The sequence below is a fragment of the Meles meles genome, chromosome 10 (assembly GCF_922984935.1).
Source record: "Meles meles chromosome 10, mMelMel3.1 paternal haplotype, whole genome shotgun sequence".
NCBI classification, from domain to species: domain Eukaryota; kingdom Metazoa; phylum Chordata; class Mammalia; order Carnivora; family Mustelidae; genus Meles; species Meles meles.
Genome location: NC_060075.1, coordinates 24,285,130 through 24,308,156, shown reverse-complemented (window position 1 = coordinate 24,308,156; position 23,027 = coordinate 24,285,130). Strand labels below are relative to the sequence as shown.

Genomic DNA, 23,027 nt, shown 5'->3' with positions numbered 1-23,027 from the left:
CTCGTATCACTTTAGTTCCTATCCATTCTCTTTGTCAAGCTCCTCTAGAGCTTTCTCCCGTATTCTCTAAAAGTTACATTGCTTAGAACAGTAACCTCTTGGGGGGGAATTCTGGGACCAGCAAGATAATGAAAGAATTGTGTATGTTGATGTTCATGTGTGTGCATATTGTGTTGAAATACTATTTTTTCCTGCCTCCTTTACTTGTTCTGTTTTTTTTTTCAACTCTAATTTCCTTTCTAGTTTTTTCTTATCCTGTAAACTCATATTAAGTCAATGAAACCATGTCACCTTGTCAGTGAAACATTTCCTGATTACTTCTTTCTTTCCACTTCCCTGAACTCTGATAGCACTTAGTCCCTAGTCTCTATCACACAGTTTAGCACTTAGTCCAAACTGCTTTGTGTTGCCATTTCTTATCTGTTGCCCTGTCATAGCTTTTCTTGTATTACTCTGTTAGGTTGCAAGAATTTTGAATCTAGGATTATAACATATATTTACACAGAGCTTTGTGTGAGGCTAAGAGTTGGTGGATCCTTAATGGCTTAAAGAATAATAGAGCTAGATTCATAGTGTATCTATAAATATTTGAAGGGCCCTAATACTTACTGAGCTGCTTCTATCCCGCAGTTTATATAGGTCTTTTCCTTGTTGATTAACACTTGGTTGTTTCCAGTTTAGATAATTACAAACATTTCGTTACTTATTTTTGAGTCTGTGGTATGAAAAAGATAATCTTATTTGCTGCAAAGCATTCCATCCAAATATCTATTAATCATTTCCTGTGTATTGGCACTTAGTTAATGTTTGTAATACTGGGAGGTAGCATATTTCAGATGTATTCTAGTATTTTTGTTTTGTTAGCTGTGTTCATCTGTGGGTTTTTTTAATGTTTGTTTTTCATTTCTGATGTGATACTTTGTTTTTCTTTTAGGATAAGAACAAGAAACTACGTCCCCTATATGACATTCCCTATATGTTTGAAGCCCGGGAATTTCTTCGAAAGAAGCTTATTGGGAAAAAGGTAAATGGGACAGAAACATATTTACAAATGGTTGGGGATTGTTTTAAGCTGGGCCCTTGTGATGGAATCCCAGAGACCAGCAGATGACACCCCTCTGCCAAGTCAAGCGGAATTACTTTGATACGACGAGGGGCGTGCCTGTGTCTCAGGAAGTGGTATCCCGTGGGAGAGATTTAAAATTGGGGCCCTGACCACAGTGTGATTGCCAAAGCTCTCACAGCATGTTCTTTCCAGGGTCCAGGCTCAATTCCAGTTTCAATAATTGCATATTGCCCTGAGCTTCATTTCCTTGACTCCCTTGTTCTCTTCAGCCACCTCCATTAAAAGTCAGTGCCGCAGGATATGCTATTGAAGGAAGTTTGCTGGGTTTTTCTGCCTGCCTTCTGAGGAAAAGGTTTGGTTGTTGAGAAGGGGGCTCTCCTGGAACGGAAGCATGCTTACTGAAATGCACTCTGGGGCGTATGCCACCCCCACTTCTTCAGCTGCTCATACCTCCTGTAGCTTCTGTGGCAGGTGCTAGGGCAGCCTTGCCGGGGAAAGGGCTCTGGTTTCCCAGTAGTTCCTTTGGAGCCTATGGTGCAACACAGTGACTTTCTGGTCTGGTGCAACAGCCCAGAGGCCCAAAGAGTGCATCTCCTTGTGTTCTTAGAGCATATATTCTATGACAAGCTGCAGAACGTGCCGTTTTGGGGAAGCTGAGAGTGAGCCTCTGAGCATTCCCTATTTTTCCCCTGACTCCCCACCCTAAATATCCTGGGCAGGTGCCTGTGTCCTCGAGGAACAAAGGAAATGAGTGGCGTGGTTCCTTTGATGGCGGTTGATGGAAGTTTTTCAGAGAGGGACTGTGATTTGCCTTTTCTGTACTTTGCTTCAGTGAGGATTCTTCTGGGAAAATACCATGTTTTGGGCCAATTTTTCTCATATCGTGAGAAAGATAAGGCCATTCTGCTGTATGTCTGGCCTTAACACACATCAGTGCCACATTAACATTCTTTACCTAAATGCAGATTTTTAATGATGTGACAGGTTTTATAAGGCTCTGGCTTTTGAACTAATGCTGAAGTAGTCTGTCACAAACATAACCAGTTTTATTATATACCATAGTCACTAGAAATGCAAATTACAGCAAAGAGATTCTTAAAGTTGGCATGGGATGAAACTGCTAACTTTGAAGTAGGGAAACTAAACTGGATTCCCTAAAATGACTGTTTAATCTCCTCAGGTTCCTTCAGAGAAAAGGCTCATTTGTCATTGTATAAAACTTGACAGAATACTGTATTCATTCATGAAGTGTAGTGCGAATGATGGCTTTAAACCTCTTTCAATTTCTAGATTCTGTTATCTGATCTAATGTCGACATCTCTATTTCACCAAGTTTTATATCCTATCACTCATTTGCTGGCTTATAAACAATAGCATAGAAGCAAACAAGGAATTCCCTCGAAAGTTGGATTTCTCTGGAAATCCATCCAAAATTAACCTGAGGGGAGTGTTGGCGGGGGGGGGGGGGGGGGGGTGGTTGTGCAGCCCTTCCCTCAGTCCTGTGCAGATCTTTGTACACAGTGTGTTAGGACATCCCCCCTGGCTTCTTTGCATGTTGCCCTCACCTGGTTCTGTGTCATGCCTGGGAACCTGGACCGCAGCTTATTGCAGCCGCTGCTGAGTGGTCCTGGAAGGTTAGCCCTGCTTGGGTTCTGCTCTCAGACATGTGCCAGCCCTTTGCAAAGACCTGGATCTTAGGATAGAAGGGCTGACGTCAAGTGCCAGATAAGGTGGCAATTCTTAAGCAATTAGGTTCCTTCTTGGTGGGAGAAGCCTTGTTTACTGATTCTTCTGCATAAGAGTTGATTGGATTCAATTTGTGCTGAGCCCAAGTTTGTCCCCTACGGTGACATTGTATAAATGATGAATACTGTATCCCTGCACAGGGAGTAGGATGCTGCTCAGCTCTGCTGGGCTGGAACATTCCTGATGCAAACTGCTTTTCCTGACTCACCACCTGAAACCACTTGCCTGTCTTCTGGGCCCGTCAGTTGCGACAGCGAACACCCATGTTTTCTCTCGAGTCTGGGAGCAGGCAGGGCAGTTGCTGCCTCGGGGGTGGCTAGCACATCATTGCACATTTCTGCCAATTCCCTTCAGACCTTTGCAGCTGCTCAGCGTGGCACGTGGTGATTAAGAGGCACGGAGAGGGAGTGTGTGTGCCTCTGTGCACGAAAGCTGATTAGGGCAGCCTGTCACAGCTTACGCGAGGTAATGGAGGTAAAATCATCTTCTCTGCCCAGACTATTATTTGACCATCCCAGAGAGTCTATAATATGACAGTTTCATGGAGTTTCTAGAATGTAGAGAAATAAGATTGAAGGTAAACTGGTAAGGTTGCTTTGTTAGATTCAATGGTCTCCATTTCAGTTATGGAAATTCACTTTGATTCACTCCCAAGATTTAATTCTGGCTAAGTGCCTAGATTAAAATAACCATGCACCTCTCTGAGCCTTGCTTTCATCACTTGTGAACTGGGAATATCATTTGCCTTCCCTGTCTCATGGGGTTTTTATAAGAATCTAGGATGATACTAACCTTTCATGTTTTTCCAGATGCCACTCAGGTAAGTTGTGTTATTTTGTTTAATAGTGCTGCTTTTTAATAGAATCTAGCAGTTCCTTTTCTTCTCTTTTTTTTTTAAACTGACTCTGAAGTTGGGGATGTGAATCAGTGTGCAGCTACTTTGACGGACACCCTCCCATTGCACAGATTTATCTGAGTAGCATCTAGTTAGATGTGGCATCAAGTTTCCAGCTTCCACAAAATGAGGGTCTTCTCACGCAGTTCGTGTATGTGTAAAGTGTCTGTGTGTTGTGTAAAATGTATGTTTGTGTGTTCTCTGGTTTGAGGGAGATGTGGAAGAATACGTGTGTATCTTGGAAGTGTTTCAGAAGCTGTCTGAATTGCCATACTGCCTGGTAGAATTCCCTCCCCATCCTCTGTTTACCATCTGCCATCTGTGCTCTCACTAAAATCTTGACTAAGGAATATGCCTGGTGAAGAACAGTCTTGCTGATTTCTTCTGGGCTTCTTCATGGCCCCAGTAACATAGTGGAGAAATGGAATCCATGGTAACTTTCATATGTCTTTTAGTTTTGTGGCATGACGTCCTAGGTGTGTAAAAGACAGTGAGATGGATGCCCTAAAATAACCAGGGCGACAGTCCTCTTCTAGTAGCAGGAGCAGTGTCTTTCTGTGTACGTATATTGTTTTTAATGCTTAGAGAAGGTCAGTCCATCGACAGGCAGAGTTTGTGTGCCTAAATCATTTTGTTCTCCGTGAAAGAAGGCAATAATAACTGAGATCTTCATTGGGAGTTTCTCCAGCAGTCTCGTAGAATCTCTAAAGTAGAATCTTGAAGTATTTTAAATCCATGTAATATAGCATTTACAAATGACATATGAATCACTGCAACTCCTGTCTCTTAATTGTACAATTTCCATCACCATGGGAACTGTTGTGTTCGGACCTGTAACTTGCTTGGACAATTGAGGGGTCAAAAATGAGCGTGTAGAAGGGATGGAATTTCAAGAAGCAAGAGTGCATAGAAGCCTCAACCCTGGCACAGTCTGCTCAGTCCAGGCTTCTACTGTCTCCAGACTCCTCGGCCCAAAAATAAGTGTGTGCTCCCAAAAATTTTTTTGCCAGTATCTGTTGAATAAGCAGATTTTGGAGATGAAGCTCATTTGTAAACTAACTGCCGACTTTGGCTTTCATGCCATCAAAATTTGTTCTATGAACTAGGCTGACTCTTTTTTAGGCACTTAAAATGGAGTGTTTTTCTTGATAAATGCAGACATTTGGGGAGTTATTGGGCTATAAATAATAGTGGCAGTTATTTCAAATTCATATTGCATTAGATGATTCCTCTCTTTTGGAAACCTTTCTTTACTGAAGTTTGTACTTTGGGGGCAATGAGCTCTTTGGGGTAGATGGAAATTATCCTCCTTTGCACCAAGATTCATAAGTCTGAACTCATAGTATTCTGTCAGAAACTCTGGACCCATCCAGTGTTCTGGAAATCACACCTTTATCATGCCTTGCTGTTGCTGTCAGAGACATCTTTGATACCCTCTCTTCCTTTATCCCCCAACCCCAGTCCCCCACCAACCCCTGCTGTGTAGATGTGTGTGCTTCCTTTTGCTGCTGCTGCCTTGTCTCAGATGCCCTCTCACCCAGACTCCTGGAACCTGCAGCCATTCTTTCCCACTCCAGTCTGTTCTGTACCTGCAGCTGAAGGGAACTTCACCAATGACAGACTTTTGGCTTCCGGTTGCTTCCTGTGGCCTACAAGATCCAGCATAATCTGGTTCCAGCTTATTTCCTAGAAGGAATCCCCTACCCTTATCTCATCTGCCTCCTCCCGCCCACCTTTCTGGCCTGCCTTCCTTAGGTGTGTGAAATGTCTTCTGCTCCCACCTCTGGACGTTTGCACTTGCAGTTTGTCCTGTTTGGGATGCTCTCTTTGTCCTCCTTTCCCCTTATTTATCTCACGGTTATCCTTCAGATTCAATTTAAATGTGACTTCCTGGGGAATTTGGCCCCAAACAACCCCCTTTCTGAAATTTGTACATGATTTTTCACATCTTACTGTATTTTGTGTTAATCTCTCTCATCAGATTTATTATATTAGGCCAACTGGGGCCCACATTTGTTTGCTCACTACCTGGGGGCTCAGTATGTACAGTTTATGATGCACAGTAGGTGCTCAATAAATTTGAGGGAAAATGGGAGCATTAGGATGAAGGCTGTGTGGACCCAGATAAGAATATATTCAGGGAGCTAGAAATAGACCCTACCTGATTTGCCTGGGGTTAGCCAGACATGGAAGGAGTAGCACAAGATTGCCACTTCCTGTTCAGACTCTCAAGTCAATCTGGAGATGGTTGATAATATATGTAAATGATCTTCCCTCCATTCTGGGTTAATGTGCTTTAAGAACTGGTTGGCAACCCAACTACTGTTAAAAGCCTTGCTTCCTTGGGATGCCAGCTATTGAAGATGTGGCTCATTTGCGATGTGGTGAACACCTCTCTATGATTTTCATGCTTTGTCTCAGATGCCCTTTCACCAAGACTCCTGGAACCTGCAGTTTGTACTGTGAACTAGACAGGCTTCTTAAGACATTTCATATAATGCTCATTTGAGCATAACAGGGTCAGGGCTGTCATTTATGGAGTAGTCTCCTCATGGTAAGCACTGAATATTTTCATTTTTACTTAATTTTCACCTCCATCCCAAAAATGTTTGTATGCATTCCTATTTTTACAGGAAAAGACACTGAATGAAGCTCATAGAAATTGTTTTATCCAGGTGTCTATGCATTTAGTTGCTATGCTAGGTTAAAGGCCATCTAGAAGTTCCCACTTCCATGTTGTGTGTATTGAATAATATAGATAGCCAGGGTCACGGTCCTTTTTTGGGGTAATGTCTGTTGTTGTATATAACACGTACCTTACGTACTACAAGAAGTTGATTCTCTTTCGTTGTATTATCCTGGTCTGCAGGTATCAGCAGGTGGTAAGAGCACCATAGATCAGCCCACGGAGTGCCTTCAGCCCTCTAGACATGATCTCATTAGTCTTTGAGATGTCCCTGTGAAGTGATGTTTTATCAAATTGTTCTTCAGAGAAACCTGTGTCAGATTACATGTTCTTCTGCTAGTTACACAGACAGCATGAGGTCATTGGGTAACATTGCTAACCCAGTGCTGAAGATTGATTTCCTTTTCTCTTTGATCTCTTGGCATAGGTATGACTTGGGAGCATCTGGGAGAAAGGAAAGGTCAGGTTGCTTTTTCGTCTTGGCCCAGAGCCAGGGAGAGGATGAGGAGCACCCAGTGCTCTTTTCCTGTGCAAGGACAGATCTTTGAAGGTACTTGGAGTGACATTCCTTAGCAGAAGCGGTTTTTCACTCAGCCTATGAAAGCTCTTCAAGGGCCTGGAGCTTTCTTGAGGAGAATCTCCTTCACTCCTTGCTGGCTATTTAACAGGGCTATCCTTTTCCCTAAAAACACTTGTAAGTTCTGTCTTTCACAGTGTTTTGCTTAATCAGCTGTGTTAAGTGCAAAGCTGGCAGTCTGGGGATTTTTGTTCTTAATTACCTCTGATGTATTTTAGTTTGGTTTTTATAAACATACCCTTTGTCATCTCCACATTTCCCATTTCATACTAATTTGATTCACTCATGCTACGGAAAAGTCCTTTACATTAATGATCAAAACAGGCCCTAAGGTGATGAATGCATTGTGATCTAAATTGACAGGTTTATACAAGATTGCTTGTCCTTGCCTTCTCTGTGCCAGCTGTTATCATCAACGTGGCTGTAAATTTTTTGAATAAATGACTGTAGATATTCACCAAATCTGGAGATGTTTTGAATGACTCATAATTTCTGACCATGCTTTTTTCTAGTAAGACTTATCCCACTTAGACATGTGTCAGTGTGCACTGGAAACCAGGAGTCATCTCGATGCCCTTTAATCCTGTGGGTTTGGGGAACGATCCTTGACACGTTAGTTCCCTTGTCTGGTGAAGGTAATTAACAAAACTGTAGAGTTGTCTGTTTCTGGAAATTTGGCTGTTCTGGGCAAGGTAGCTTTCTACCTGCTGCCACCTAAATGCTCTTTTTGGTAATGAGAGCACTTGAGTGTTTGATCTGTAGGTTGTGAAAAGTACCTCTGTGCCTTGGGGGCTATCAGGGTGTGGAACTGAGCAGGTTGCTTCTGGGTGAAGTGTAGTGTTTGAATAATGTCTATTGTAATATCCTTTTCAGAAAGCATCTCTAAGTTAAATGAAGAAACTAAAACCTCTAACTGCATTCCTGGAAATTTCTGTATGCTCACCTGTGGGAAATGATTCTCTAGCTACCAGAATCCTTGAGATTCTCATATCTCTGGGTAGTACTCATATATTACATTGCTTATTATTCAGGGCTTTCTTCCCCAGACTCCCAAGTTGCTCACAGTTTTCTGGTGCTAGTTCTTACGTTTAGAACATGATTTGTGGCCAGTCTCTCTTAAGCCACCCACTCCTGATCTTTCCAGCTAGGTTTCTGAAATGTTGTCCTTGGGGCTGGAACTTTCCATGCTTATTCTCTGCAAACTAGGATTTTATTTTAGGGGAGATTTGTGCTGAATCAGCTCAGCTGTGTTTGGGGGTAGGGAGAGGACAGGCTTTTTTTCCCTCTTTAAAAATAACCCTTATGTGCCAAAAACCTTACAAAATGTGCTGAATTGCAAATCTTCGAACTTCCTATACCTCCTGGTTCACAGAGAATGGATTCTTTTGCAGTTGGGCTCTATGATAGTGTACAGAGTATCTTACGTCGTAGAAAAGTGTCAGGTGAGACAGGGTGCAGATGTGTTCAGTTGGAAAGGAAACTCAGCTCTTGCCGTCTTCTCTCAATATTTTTTTCTTCAGTAGTTTCTTTTTCTTAAAAGGATCTGTACAGAGATAGTACATATAACTTTTCTAATAAGAAAAAAAACCTTAAACAAAAATGTTGTATGTTTGCAAAATAACACATCATTCAGGGTGGGCGAGTTACATTTTTAAGCACCGACTTTCCAGGGTTTTTTTCTGTGTGACCTCTGCTTTTTTTTTTTTTTTTTTTTTTTTTAATGTTCAGAGAGTTAGGCTAATACTCCTGGTTGCTTGTGTATTTCTTTCCCGAGGGTTTGAACAACCTGTGCGTGTACAAGAAGGTAGTATACGCAAGCGTCTGTTGGCTCTAAGGTGGGAGTTCCATCAATTCTTCACAGTTGGGGGAAAGAAATGGTGTTTTAGGGCTGTATCTTCATAATTGGGACCATGTAGTTCTAAGCTGCATGTTTTAGTGTGTTTAAAATCTGAGTGAAGTTTTTTGCTCTTATCTGAAACACCTGAAACTGCCTTCTTGTTTTCACTTGCTAGTTATCTTTTCTCTGGCAAATTTTTAGGTATTTGTAAAGTGCTGCAATTCTGTCTCTTGTAGATGGCTGACTGAGACAGTCTTTCCTGGTGTTTTCATGATGATAAGTGTAGTGGGCTAAATGCCCATTTGGAACCTTCGAAGATGATCTTATTTGGGAATAGGGTCTTTCCGGATATTAATTAATTAATTAATTAATTATTTTAGATTTTATTTATTTATTTGACAGACAGAGATCACAAGTAGGCGAAGAGGCAGGCAGAGAGAGAGGAGGAAGCAGGCTCCCTGCTGAGAAGAGAGCCCGATGTGGGGCTCGATCCCAGGACCCTGGGATCATGACCTGGGCTGAAGGCAGAGGCTTTAACCCACTGGGCCACCCAGGCGCCCCTAGATATAACTTAAAATGAGATCATACTAGACTGGGTCAGGTGGGCTGCACACCCAGTGACTGGTGCCCTCATCAGAAGGGGATGGGACACAGGTACAAACAGAAGTCCATGTGACAATGGAGGCGGTTGCAGGCAAGGAATGCCAGGGATGGCCAGGAGCCACCAGAAGCTAGGAAATGGCAAGGAGAGATTCTTCCCCTCAGCCTTCAGAGGGAGCATTTCCCTGTCAACAACTTAATTTTAAACCTGAAATATCCAGAACTGTGAGAATGGGTTTTTGCTGTTTTAAGCCAACCAATTTGTGGGATTTGTTATTGCAGCCCTAGGAAAGTGATACAACAGGAAAGTAGTGAGCTTCTTCATGTATCTGGCCATTCGGCTCTTGGTTGGAGTTCTTGTTTCTGGGTCTATACTTTGGTAACCAGCTCCTTTGCAAAACTGATCCACAGGAAAGGGTTTGAATGTGTGATGTTCTTTCACCTCTGGTCCCCTCTCCTACCTGTCTTATCCTTGCTTTTTGTATTTGTGTTTATTCTTTTGTCCTTACTGATCTTGGCTTTATGCATTGTTGTCTCCAGGCTAGCGGACACTTGCTGTAGAGTAACTGACTAGACTTGAGAGCATGCTTTTAGTTTTGTCTGTAGGCTCACCCTCACACTTGTCCCGTTTCCCTTCCTTGGAGGATGCATGCTGCTGTCCACTTAAGAAGGCTGCCATAGTCGGGGCCTCAATCACTTCAACTTCAGTAATTAGCAGCATTTTGAAACATGGCATGCTCTGGGAGGGAATCATTCCTGGCTGTAGCTTTTGATGAACCATGCTCATCCCATTCAAGGCTGATAAATAGAACATTAGGAGTAATTGCAAGTCTCTTCTGAAGCACCATGTCTAAAGTTTGTCTGCAGAGCTATGCCTCCATTTCCTTTGGTAACTATAGGAATCTCAGGTTTTGTTTTCAGTCAGGCCTTTTTGAGCCAGGTTTTTTTTTGTACAGTTTCGCCTTTTTTTTTTCTTCTGGTTTCAACAAGTGTGTTTGTTTGGACTGGACGGACTGGGCAGATGAGCAGGTAGTCTTCTTATGAAGACAATGCTCAAGTGGATTTATTCTCTTTGAGGACTCAGTCTCTGAAGCTTTGGTCATGCCTAATCACTTGATACGTTAAGAAGGCCAGAGGTGATAGCATAGTGAAATCAGTTCATTTTTATTCATTTAGCAGATTTTTTTTTAAGCAACCACTATGTGCCATACCTTATTCTAGACATTGAGGCTAGAGCATTACAAAACAACAGTTCTGGTGGAATTAATATTTTAGAAAAGGCACATATGGTTATTAGGTACCTTTATGGAGGTGAAGTAATGATGAGTAAAATGTGTTCTGTGTCACAAGTTGCTTACTGTCTAACTAGGACAAGATTACATCAAAAATGTGTGAAGTTGGGGGCGCTTGGGTGGCTCAGTGGTTAAGTCTCTGCCTTCGGCTCAGGTCATGATCTCAGGTCCTGGGATTGAGCCCTGCATCGGGCTCTCTGCTTGACAGGGAGCCTGCCTCCCCCTCTCTCTCTGCCTGCCTCTTTGTCTATTTGTGATCTCTTTCTCCTTGTCAAATAAATAAATAAAATCTTAAAAAAAAAATGTGTGAAGTTGAATAGGAACAGAATGGAATAACAGGTGAGACAACAGAAATGTGTCTTTTGGCACTACGGGATTAACATTAATGTGGATTGTACAGATCGTCACTGTCTTTCGGAAACAGAGACGTCTCACCTGCTGTGTGACCTTGTGCACTTACTGGCTCCAGCTATCGGCTTGTACTGCTGACTCTTAGGAATGTTTCCACTTGTAACTTCTTTCTCTTCCCACGGATCTGTTTCCAGCTGCTGACCACTGGGTACTCAAATAGATTCCAGCAAACAGGTGACATCTGTTATGTCCAAAATACAGCTCATGGCCTCCATGTGATTTTTCTTCCCTGCCCACAGATGGCCTTGGCTACCTTTGTTGTTGGTCTTCAACAATGTCTCCCCTGCCCATCGTCCTGAACATTAGCGTCCACAAGTCTCCTCATCCTAAGTTAGCCTGATTTTTTCCACAGTTAGCTCTTTCAGATCTTTGTTTTGGCAGTTCTTCTGGTGAATGGTAGTCTGTTTGCTCCTTGTATCTCAATCAAATCACGGTAGGTGGTTGGTCTGCTCCTTCGGGTCTTCGCAGTCTTTCACACCATTGGTCAGATTGCTTTCTACGTGCGTCCATACTCCTTTTCCTTTCACAGACTCTGGGGATCCCCAGATGTCTGCAGAAAAGCATCTCATTCCTTCAGTGAACGTAAAATCAAAGGAAAGGCAGTTGTGTATAAAATATCATAACGTCCTTTGAGGATCTTGCCTTCATTTCCAGTCTTACCTTTTACTCTAATGTCCGTATAATACATCACAAAGAACTTATCCCCATTCCATAGACATGACCAAGCCTTTTCACAGCTTCTTGCCTTCACACTTACTTTTCTCTAAGAATCTTACTGTTGTCCTGGATTCCTGGCTCCCCATGTGAAGTCTGAGCTCTCTGTCCTCTTAGTAAACTTTTGTGCCCCCTTCTTCAGGAACAATTCCCAGTTCCGACCTCTCTCAGGCAGGGCAAAGATCTTGTCTTTTCTTCAGCTCTTGGTCCCTCATGTCAGCAATCCGGTTCGATCCCCATTAAGTCTTCACAGAAGAGGTGGGATTTGTAAACTGGTACCTGGAAGGTCTTAAGAAAGAGTGGGGATATCTGGATATAGAGAAATGATATGGAAAGCTCATCCTGTAGTTCTAAGCTTTGGAGCTAGTTTCCCTGTCGCCTGCTTTCTTTGATTTCCTAACACTGATAAAGACTTTGAGCCTGACTTCAGTGAAACTTTAGGCATAGCATTGTCTGAGAGACAAATGAAAGCCTTAAAAATACATAGAATAAGTATGTTTTTCTCTTGGTTTCCTGTATATGGGTTATGACCGTGAACTCACCTCTCCACTGGATCGGTGGTCGTACGCTCGATGCCTTGTGTGGTCCAGCCCTCACTGTCAGCTTGCTCTTTGAAGCCTTCATGTGGCTGCCTGAGCAGTCCTTCCCTAGTGCTAAAGGTCTGGTCTATGGCTATTTCTGTGTCTTCACTTCATAATAAAAAATACGCAGCATCTCTAATTTGTTCTCTTTTAAAATGATCTGACAGATTTAATAGGCAAAATTATTATTTTTTGACTTGACTCTCCATTATTTTAAAGCTCGAAATGACAGAAGCTTGATGGCCCCCAACTACTCCTTGCTGTTCCCAGCCCCCCTCACTTGGGGTTCGTAATAGCCCTGTTCTCCACTAATAGTCTGAACGAGTTGGAAGTAAGTCACTGACTTGCTTCACTTTGCCATTTCTGCAGCGTATGGGGTACCTTTTAGCCTGGCAGGCGCAACTTTGATGCATGGTGGAGTACGGAGAAAAGAGAGGCCAGTTAGAGCATCTGACTTCGCCCCACCAGGCCAGGTTTCCACCACCTCTGAACCTCTGGCCCTGCTTTATTTAAAAAAAAAAAAAAATGTTGGAGGGAGAAGAAAAATAAGGAATACAAGAAAAGAAGGGAAGAAAATCACAGAAACAACTTGAGCACTGATTAGAAATTAGGTGAACAAGTTTTGGTAAAATGGTACTATATGTCACTGGAGAAGTTCTTTAGTTTTCTGGCTGAATCTCAGCAGCTAAGAGATGTAATCTTAAGTGTAGGGTCTGAGTGTTCCTGAAGCCTCTTTATTTGCAAAAGGAGAATGGTGTTTTGACAGCCGTGATTCTTCTGGCCTGCTAGTATAGAGAGGGAATGGAAGCAGAGCACTGTATTAGGAATAACTGTTTTAAGTTCCTTAGGATGGAAATACAAACTAGTATCTCAAATGCTGACCTCCAGCCTGGTCTACAGTTACAGTCCACATTATAGTGAAGAGGTAGGACATTTCTGTGACCTCAGAAGCAGGAAGATAGGCAGCTAAAGATTATGTATGTTCATATTCTTACACTAGGGATGAATTCTTTTCGTGTTCCTTGTTTTCTTAAATTGTGAAATGTGAAGGAATCTATTTTCTATCCTCTAAAAAGATACTCTTACTAAAAAAATATGCAGAAAGCCTCAATTAGTCCTCCTAATGTCTCTAATCAGACTCTGATATAATTGTATTTACTGACAAATGTGTTACTTCTCCCAGTAGAGACTCTGGGAGGGCCCCTCCTAGAGAAGCTGGCAGATTTCCATGGCCTGAGCTGGCTTCACCTCACAGGATAGATTGAAGGTAGAAAAACCCTGGATTTCTGGACCCCCAAGCCTAAAGCACATCTTGTCCTAACTCTATGACCTTAGATGCTTCTCTAATATTAGTCCTTAGTTTCCTTATCTGTGGAAGGGGAGTGGACCGGCAATCCCGAAGACCTGTTCCTAAACCTAGTAGTGAACATGTTTTGCCCTGTTAGCAGTGATTGACCTACCTGATCCTTTTTCATTTCTGAAAGTTTTATCTTTTGCTACCAAGAGTTTATTTTAAATATCCATGAATGTGAGTGTGTGTGGTAGACAAAATGGTAAGATTTGAGGGAGGGTATTACACACACACACCACCCCCACCACCCACCACCCAAGTCTTATGGCCACTGGGTGATTCTTTTGAAGGCTAGAGGACTGTTTGTTGGTGAAGTTGTCATACAATTCTTTACCACCTCTATGAAGCAGCTCCACTGATCTCTTACTCATCAGTTTTCTCCCTCCCCAAGAGAAGACTAGGAGATTGAATTTATTCTTTTCCTACTTGTGATTCTGTTACTGAGTTGTAGTCAGAGCGTCTTTTCCTCTGAAATGTTTAAATTGTTATGGCTGGGTTACAATATAGTTTCTACTGGGGCAAGGGCCTCTTTTCTGCTTTCCTAGGACCTCTGTCTTCAAATGATTTTCACTTTTTTGAGAGCTTGTATTTGTTTCCTTCCATTACTCATCAGTTCACTAAATTTTGAAATGATGGCTTTAGAATCCAAATCTATCAAAATGATTGATTCCTTGACATCAGCCTGGCACTTTTCCACACTTCCACATTGTCCACCAGTTTCTATCCTTGCCAGTGGTCTTGCCAGCTTTGTGGAAGAATAGCAGCATGTGGTTTGAACTCCTCCTGTATGAAGGTTTTGAAGATAAAAGACAAAGATGAATCGTGCTGCTCTTCAGTTTTTCTGGTTTGGTGCTTGCTAATCATAGCTTTCCAAGGGGACAGTGCTAACAGGATCACTAAGCCTAGGTAGACTTAACTATTTTCTCTACGATTGAGAGAGTAAAAGTGGTATTGATGGTTTCTTGATCCTCCCTTTACAGACACAAAGTCCCTCTTTCTTTCCTCCTCTCTTTAACCTCCTTGTAGTTTTCCTTCCTCCCTCAGTTTATTCTTCCTTTTTTCCCTTTCATCTCTCTGCCTTCCATTTTCCATCACCCTCCTCACAGGTGCTTAGACCTTCCACATGAACAACTTCAAAATTCTTAGCTTGTAACAAGCTCTCATTTTCCAGTACACACACCCCATCTGCCATACTGTCTGACTTGGCCGTTGCAGAGGATCCCTGGGACCTTTCTGGCCTTAAGAGGAAAAAAGTGATTTGCTAAATGTCATTTTTTCTTGTTTCTGTTCTTCCTCTCAGCAGCATGAAACTTGGTTCAATACCAAAGTTGATAGAGTATTCGCTTCTCTCTGAAGAAGGTCCACTTAGTTTGCTTGATGGTTCCGATTTCTCCTTGGGCTTGGGTCCTCTTGGAAGAACACAAAATTTTCTGGCACAGATAATACTGTGGTATGTTTAAAATCCCTAAGTGCTTTAACTGTCGTTTCTTAACTTGTTTTTGGAGAAGGGAAAACATGAATGAGGAAGCAATTGTTGGTTACTTTTTTTAGTCTGCATTTCCCTTCCCTGAAGGTTTCCGTCTAGTTGATGGGCCAGGATATTTATGTCCTTGCTAGGTGCTCTTATGCACCTTGGCTTGGTGCTGCCCTGAGTTGCAAGTACAGGTGTGGTCCTTGAACATTGTATCGGTTACAAAAAGAGTAACTATTTGCATGACTTTCAGTGTTTGGGAAGCCTCTTTTCCTTGCATTGGTACAGCTTCCTGGAATTCACATTCAGGTTTGTTTCTTCCTTGACTCCATGTCAGCATCTCTGTCCTCTAATCCTGTGTGTGTCCAGGGTGATGAGAAGTAGTGCAGGGTTGATGGCTTTGGGTCCCTGTTTTTTCCCCTCTCTTTGGAGACTGCGCTTTGCATTGGTGTGATTTCCATGACAAGGCAAAGATACTTTTCCTTATAGGATTTTTTAAATTTAATTTTTAAGCAGTCAGGAAGACCTAATTTAAAACATTTTTTGTGGTTTTATTTAACATAGCAAGTTCCTTACTTTAAAAAAAAAAATAGATGTAGATAACATTTTTAGAAAGCACGTATATGGATAAAGCAGTGATTCTTTTTTTATTTTCTCCTAAAGATTTTCATAATCAAATCAAGAAACTGAATGCTTTGGTTGCTTCATTTGCTGAAATAGACATTTTAAAGTCATTTGGCAAGAAAGCCAATATGGAAACCTAGGATATTCTTTGACAGACTATTGTATAAAATAGGCAGACGTTTAAATTAGTTACCATATCTTTTATCTTTTTTTTTTTTTTAAGATTTTATTTATTTATTTGAGAGAGAGCACAAGCTGGGGGAGCGGCAGAGGGAGAAAGAGAAGCAGGCTTCCCACTGAGCAGGGAGCTCAATGCGGGACTCTATCCTGGGACCCTGAGATCATGACCTGGCAGATGCTTAACTGACTGATCCACCCAGGGACCCCATATCTTTTCTCTTTTGGATACTTTTATTTACTAGGAAACTAGTAACATTGACTTAAGTTTTTCTCTCTTTGGTGTGGTATTCACTTCTTATTTTAATTATTTTGTGTAGGCAATCTATTTTATTTGGTTCAAAATTCAAATGATAATACAGGGTATATAGTTGGAGAGCTCCCTTCTGCCCTACCCTACCCTACCCTGCTGATTCAGTTTCTTCTCAATCATTATTACTACTTCCTTGTGAATCTTCCCAGAGATATTTTGGGTCTATAAGGGCAGATGTTTGTGGGTGGGTGGATATTCTTCTGCCTTTTTACACAAATGCTAGCATCATAAATACAGTTAAAATTTTGTACATATAACAAAAAATAGTATCCTTGCGTTTGTATTTCACTTTTACATGCTTGACAGTACTAATGCTTGTCGTTGTTGATCTGTACAATTTAGGGAAAGCTTACAATTTTCCAGTGAAATTTCATCCTAGTTTTCTGTGTGGCCGTAATTTTCCTCCTTGAAAATGTAGTTGTGTGTTCTGCTAATATTGGTGATCTTGTCCCTTCTATCTTGGTTTTGATACAGAGTTTGTTTTTGCTGTTGCATTACAAATAACATTTAGTGCCCATTTTGTTAGTCACAAAAGCAACACTGTTCTATTCTTAAAAAAAAAAACATTTTTGAAAAAAAAAATTAAAGCAAAAGGAAATGACCACCCAGGGGGAGCGTCTGTTAATACTTGAATGTATATATTCCAATCTTCTTTTTATGTATTTGAGTATTTGCATAATTTTCAACTTAGCAGTAATTATATGGTACTTTCTGTTTTGTAACTTTCATTATGATGTTTTCCTTCTGTCATTAGACTTCTACATGAGGCTCTTTTATCATTTAATATCAAGTGAATGTTTAATCAATATCCTAATGTTGGCTATTTGTAGTGGTTTAGCATATGGACTTTGGAACCAAACAGATAAGGTTTTGAATCTCTGGGGTAGCATTACCTAACTCGGGCTTGTCATGAGCATTAAGTGAGGTTATGTATGTTAAGCATTTAGTGCAATCCTCCGCATATCCTAAGAACTCAATCAATAATAGCAAACTACTGAGTCAGGGCTTGGGAAAATTAAGAACAGGGAGCAGTATATAATATGACAAATAAAATGACCTAGTTCTGTTCTGTGTCCTGATAAGGCTGATAGAAAGGGAGCTGAAAGGGGAGAACTGGGGGAGAGGGGACGACAGAGAGTGAATCCTTCTGAGGGACAGCAGCCAGCACTTTTATTTTCCTTAGGCCCTGTTGCGTTCAAAACCAGTCTAACAAGATTATAGTCTGTTGTTTGCCCTTCTTCTTGAGATTGTCTTTTTGATCCCCTGGTGCTTATTGGCCCTGATTTGGGTCGCCCAATTCAGAGAGGAAATGGGAGTGGGGCCTGAGTAAGGAAGAGCTTGGAGAGAATGCTTAACATCCTGTTTCCTTCTTTTCTGAGAATTCTGGTACATTTTTCACAGCCTGATAGAGTTCCCATGGGAACTGGCAGGAGAGCTGATGAGAATTCAATTTACTGTGACCCAAAGGAAGGGAAATAAAGAGCCAAATATGTCCTTATCCAGCAGTTCTCCCGCCCAAACTTGAAGCTCAGACTTGAGGTGTCTCCTAAACTCTCACCTATCCAGTCATACTGTTTGATCATTGGTTAGAAATAAACATTTGCTACCCTGCTTTTCAGCTCCCCAAATGAAAGTTCAATTAATTAAATATTTCAAGATAGTATTTATTTGCAGATTTGACACATCTACTTTTAAAGGCCGGACTGTTGAAGAGTAGTTAATTCGGATAGTCATTAAATTTGAGGTGATGCAATGAAGCAGGTTTGCTTCGAATTCCATAGGCAGTACATTTTGTTGACAGCACTGTACCTGATACACTTCAGATGAGAGTTTTGTTATGATTTGTATTAAAGAGTGATTTTTGGTAGCTCATATCTTAGTCAACACTTAAGCAATTAAGGTTTTACCCTGGTGCTAAGCATGGGGTATATTGCAAACAAAATGAAGTAGAAATGCTGCTTTATTATTATTTTTTTAATGTAGGCATACTGGTTATACACATACAGTGTTATATTGTCATTTCTCCATAGTGTCACTTGTGTTTCCATTGATCTGATGGCATCCTTTTTACCATTAAGTGCATATTAACCAAAATTTTGATTGAAATAAATGACCAGATTTTATTTACATCCTCAGCATTATTGTCATTTGTTGTCCCACAAAAATTATCTTTGTCATAGGAAGATAGTTATAGAAAGCTTGATATTTAGGAAAGTAATGAGGTTTTATTTTGTTCCCCAATGTAATTAGGTCTGTTTCTCTCCTTGGTTTTTGGACACAGAACAAGTGTTAGATGCCACCTCTGTGATTGCCTTCATGTTATCTGAAACTTTAGAAGCCCTCTTCTTTTAAGGACTAAACCATCTTAGGTTTAGGATTCCCTTTGGCTAGATGGCCTAGAATGTGAATTCTCATCTTTATTCATTTTCACTGTGCTTAGCACTTTATCTGGTTTTGTCATTACTCTGTAGAACTAGCATTCCCACTGCTAGGAAAAGATGGATTCCTTTGTAGTTTCCATAGATACAAATCTCTTTATGTGTTCCCATTTTTATTTATTTAAGTTTATTTTTTAAAAATGATTGAGGAATGAATTGTCTTCATTTGGGATAGTTCTAACCATCTTGCTAAGGTTTATCATCCTATTCCTTTAGTTCTTAAATTTGAAAGCTTTTCAGACCTCTAGTGAATAACCCCATTGACTTCCATCTTAGCTTGTGATTTGCCAAATTTTTTATCTGTGTTTTTGGCAGGGGAAGGAGGGATATGTCCTATGGTTACCATTGATTTGGAAGTTATTTTTGAAAATAAGGAGGTAAGAACATATGAGCACTGAATAAAAATTGGTCAGTTGATTACAAGCCTCACAAAGACCTACATGCAGCCAGAGAGTATAGTCTCCCCTGTTATCAGTGACATGCAGCTTACTGTTTTTCAGGAATGTCACTAATGTTACCTTAGATTATACCTTAACTATGATGATCTATTGCTTTTCTTCTTTGGTTACTTTTTTTCCTGGCTGTAAATTCAGTGTATGTTCATTATAAGTTTGGAAAGTATAAAGGAAAAATAAAAGTATTTTAAATTACTGTAAACATTTTGGGATTTTTCTAAAATTTCTATATATTTCTGCTGGAATCAATCTATTTGACCTTATTTTTTTTTCAATTTACTGCGTAACCTGAACAGCTCCCTCACATCCTTAAATGATCTTTTTTTAATAATAATTTTTTATTAATTTAATTAATTAATTTATTTATTTGGTGGGCAGCAGAGCAGGGTTTACTGAGCATTAGCAAAAGTGATAGTCAAAGCTCCTGTGGTGGGGAGGGGACTCAAGAGGGTTGCCCTTCAATGACCTTTTAATGTAGTAATTTTAATGACTGTCATTTAATTACACCAATTGAATCATCTTGAGTTTTTAGACCTATAACAGGGCAGTTTTATTTTATGTTTTAGTAAACAGGGTATACTGTATAATAGAATCAAATAAATTCCCTGAGCATACAAAATCACAGACTTTTACACCTGAGAGGATCTAAAGTTTAGAAGAGTCATCCCATGTCTTTTAATTGATGGTATTGAGTACTTTTTAAAGATAGGATTTGGTCATTTAAGAAGTATACTAGTTTCTCCCCCTTCAGTTGTGTGCATTTCATCTCATTCAGACAGCTTTGTGTTTCCTGAGATTTTAATTGTCTAATGGCAAACTTGAATTTTATTCCTTTTATTTCCTTACATTTCTTTTTTTTTTTAAATTTTTTTTTATTTTTTAAAGCTTTTATTTATTTATTTGACAGAGAGAGATCACAAGTAGACAGAGAGGCAGGCAGAGAGAGAGAGAGAGGGAAGCAGGCTCGATGCTGAGCAGAGAGCCCGATGCGGGACTCGATCCCAGGACCCTGAGATCATGACCTGAGCCGAAGGCAGCGGCTTAACCCACTGAGCCACCCAGGCGCCCATCCTTACATTTCTTTTAGCCTGGTTCTAATGCTTAACTTCTTTAAAAGATTTTATTTATATTTATTTGTTAGAGAGAGAGAGAAAGAAAGAGGGCACAAGCAGGGGGAGCAGCAGGCAGAGGGAGAAGCTGGCTTCCTGCTGAACAAGGAGCCCGACGCAGGACTTAATCCCAGAATCCTGGGATTATGACCTGAGCCAAAGGCAGATGCTTAACTGACTGGGCCACCTAGGCGTCCCTGAGGCTTAATTTTTAAACTTTGTATTGTCCTCTTCACTATTTAAAAACAATGTAACAACAAAATAGTCTTTGTAATTTTATTTTTTGTTTGTATTGTAGATTAGTGGGGATAGCTGTAAGCTGGGTAGTTTTGGAGGAACCAAAGTTAATAACAGAAGCTGGAGGTCTAGGTCTGAGCCATCTCATAAACTACCCTTTAGCCACTTGCTTTGTATCATCCATTTATTTTAAGAGTAGCTTCTGAAATGACTCAGACTTGGAAGTTTTTTGGGCTAACCCTCCTAGACTGTAATTCTCTCTAGGCATATAACAGACTTAATTTACTGAAATGGCTTCATTTTACTGTGGATTACTGTTCTTGTACTCTCAGATTTTATTTGCTCTGATATTTAGGATCTAGTTGTAACTCTTTCACTGAATTGCTGTTTAAATTTGGAGAATTCATATAACTCCACTGAATCTGCTTTCTCTTGTATAGTGGCATGTGTTTGCTTTATGGGATAACTGTGGTCCCTTTCATTCTGATTTTAAATGGCATTCCTTTTACTTTATCCCTTAAAAGCTCAATCAACTAATGCAGAGTTGGAATTTTAAAAATGAAATCTTTATATAATATAAATCTTAATCATTTTTTAAAGTAACTTACTATACAGATATATTTTCTATTTCTACTCTTTCTAAGCGAGCCTAATTCCAGATTGTATGACTTTGCCATTTTGCATTGCAGAAGGCCACTATTGCATATTTTGGGGACATATTATTTAACTTGTATGAGTAACTGTTGTTGATGTTACTGTGTCTTCCTTCTGCTCCACAGCCCAGCTGCTTCCAAGCAGCTAAAAAAAGTATTCTTCCAGTGTTTAAGAGAAGCAAAAATGAAGAAAGGGGTGGGGCTCTTGCTTACAGATATTGGTCGACTACTAATAAATTGTGGAATTATTAAAAATTTGTTATATTCATTGTTTTCAGATTTGGGAGTTGCCTATTAGATCAATACCAGTTAATTCACCTCTGTTCTCCTTGTTTGCTCCAGATCAAAGTATCTCAAACATGCCTACTCTCTTATTAATTATGGGACTTTTTTAGACTTTTGAACCCCATACTTATCATTGAATATTTTACTGATTTCGTTGCTAAATTATGTTTATCTTTTTTTTAAAATTATGTTTATCTTGATGTTTACTTGTAGGAATTTTAGCAGGTGTCAGTCACTAAGAATATTCACTTTATTAGATAGGATAAAGTATTTCAATTTATAACCTTCTGTCAGTTATAACCATTTCTTTTGTACATTATATTTGTAAATACATCAGTTTTTATTTATTTATTTATTTTAAAATTTTATTTAATTATTTGACAGAGGGAGAGAGAGAGATCACAAGTAGGCAGAGAGGCAGACAGAGAGAGAGAGGGGGAAGCAGGCTCCCCGTCGAGTAGAGAGCCCGATGCAGGGCTCGATCCCAGGACCCTGAGGTCATGACCCAAGCCAAAAGCAGAGGCCTAACCCACTGAACCACCCAGGTGCCCCCATCAGTTTATTTAAACTAAACATATCTGTGCATATTGGTTTATCTTTTACGGTGAAAATAAGGATCTTACTATGGACCCATCTTTTCTGTTTCAGCACTTAATTAACCTGAAATTTCAGTGTTGTTCTTTAAATATATTTAATATGTTATTTGCTTTCGTGTGTGTGTGTGTGTGTGCGCGCGCGCGCGTGCACGTACATGTACATGTAGCAGTTTTGCTTGATCTTTTTCTAACATAGTCAGTTTGATTTCTATTTCTTATACCTAGCGGTTGTTCTGGAAGGTACTCTTTAAATGATTGGGCTTTAGATGATTCTTTTGAGATTGAGAAGTCTCTCCTTTAGGTAGTTTGCATGAAGATTGTGACCAGTGGTTGCAATAAAGTCTTACAGCAATAAACCTCAATTGCTGATTTTCAGTGTCATCTTGGTAGTTGTGTCAGGAGCTGCTAGAAGTTTTTGCTTTGTTCTTATTTCCCATGAAATTGTCTAAACTTGTGTGGTAATTCTGTATTTGACAGAATATATTAAATATCATCACTGTCTTGTTAGGCTGGTCTTATAATGAACAGATTAATTTATGACTCAAAAAATTACCTGATGAGTAAACCAACTGTCCTGTTTTTGAGATGACATCTCATAAGAAGAGAGAGAGAGAGATTTTTCTTTAGTAGCACAAGAACAAAAATTCTTTCCATGCCAAATTATGGAGAAGGGTTCATTGGGTCTTTCTGTTTATTCCTACACTACTGTGCTGTGGAAGAATTTCTCATTAGTTTTTCCATTGTGGACTCTTAGAGGTGTAGGCAGGAGAGGTATAGGTCAGCTGGTAGGAAAAGACTCACATAGAATTTACCATATGTGACACATGAGGGAGAGATGCATCGCCATGTGTACCAAGGATGTAGTCGAACAGGCCAAGTAATGAAGATGTAGGAGTCCTTGAATTCTGAAATG

The 23,027-nt window shown here is 40.3% G+C and overlaps 1 protein-coding gene across 2 annotated transcripts in view; it reads left to right on the top strand.

Annotated features, from left to right (window-relative positions):
- SND1 (staphylococcal nuclease and tudor domain containing 1) overlaps positions 1-23,027 on the top strand; it is a 418,356-nt gene that overhangs the window by 149,791 nt on the left and 245,538 nt on the right. For both annotated transcript variants that reach the window (XM_046021639.1, XM_046021638.1), the window contains exon 11: positions 935-1,024. In XM_046021639.1, coding sequence (XP_045877595.1) covers positions 935-1,024 — 90 coding nt within the window. The remainder of the gene's footprint in view (positions 1-934; positions 1,025-23,027) is intronic.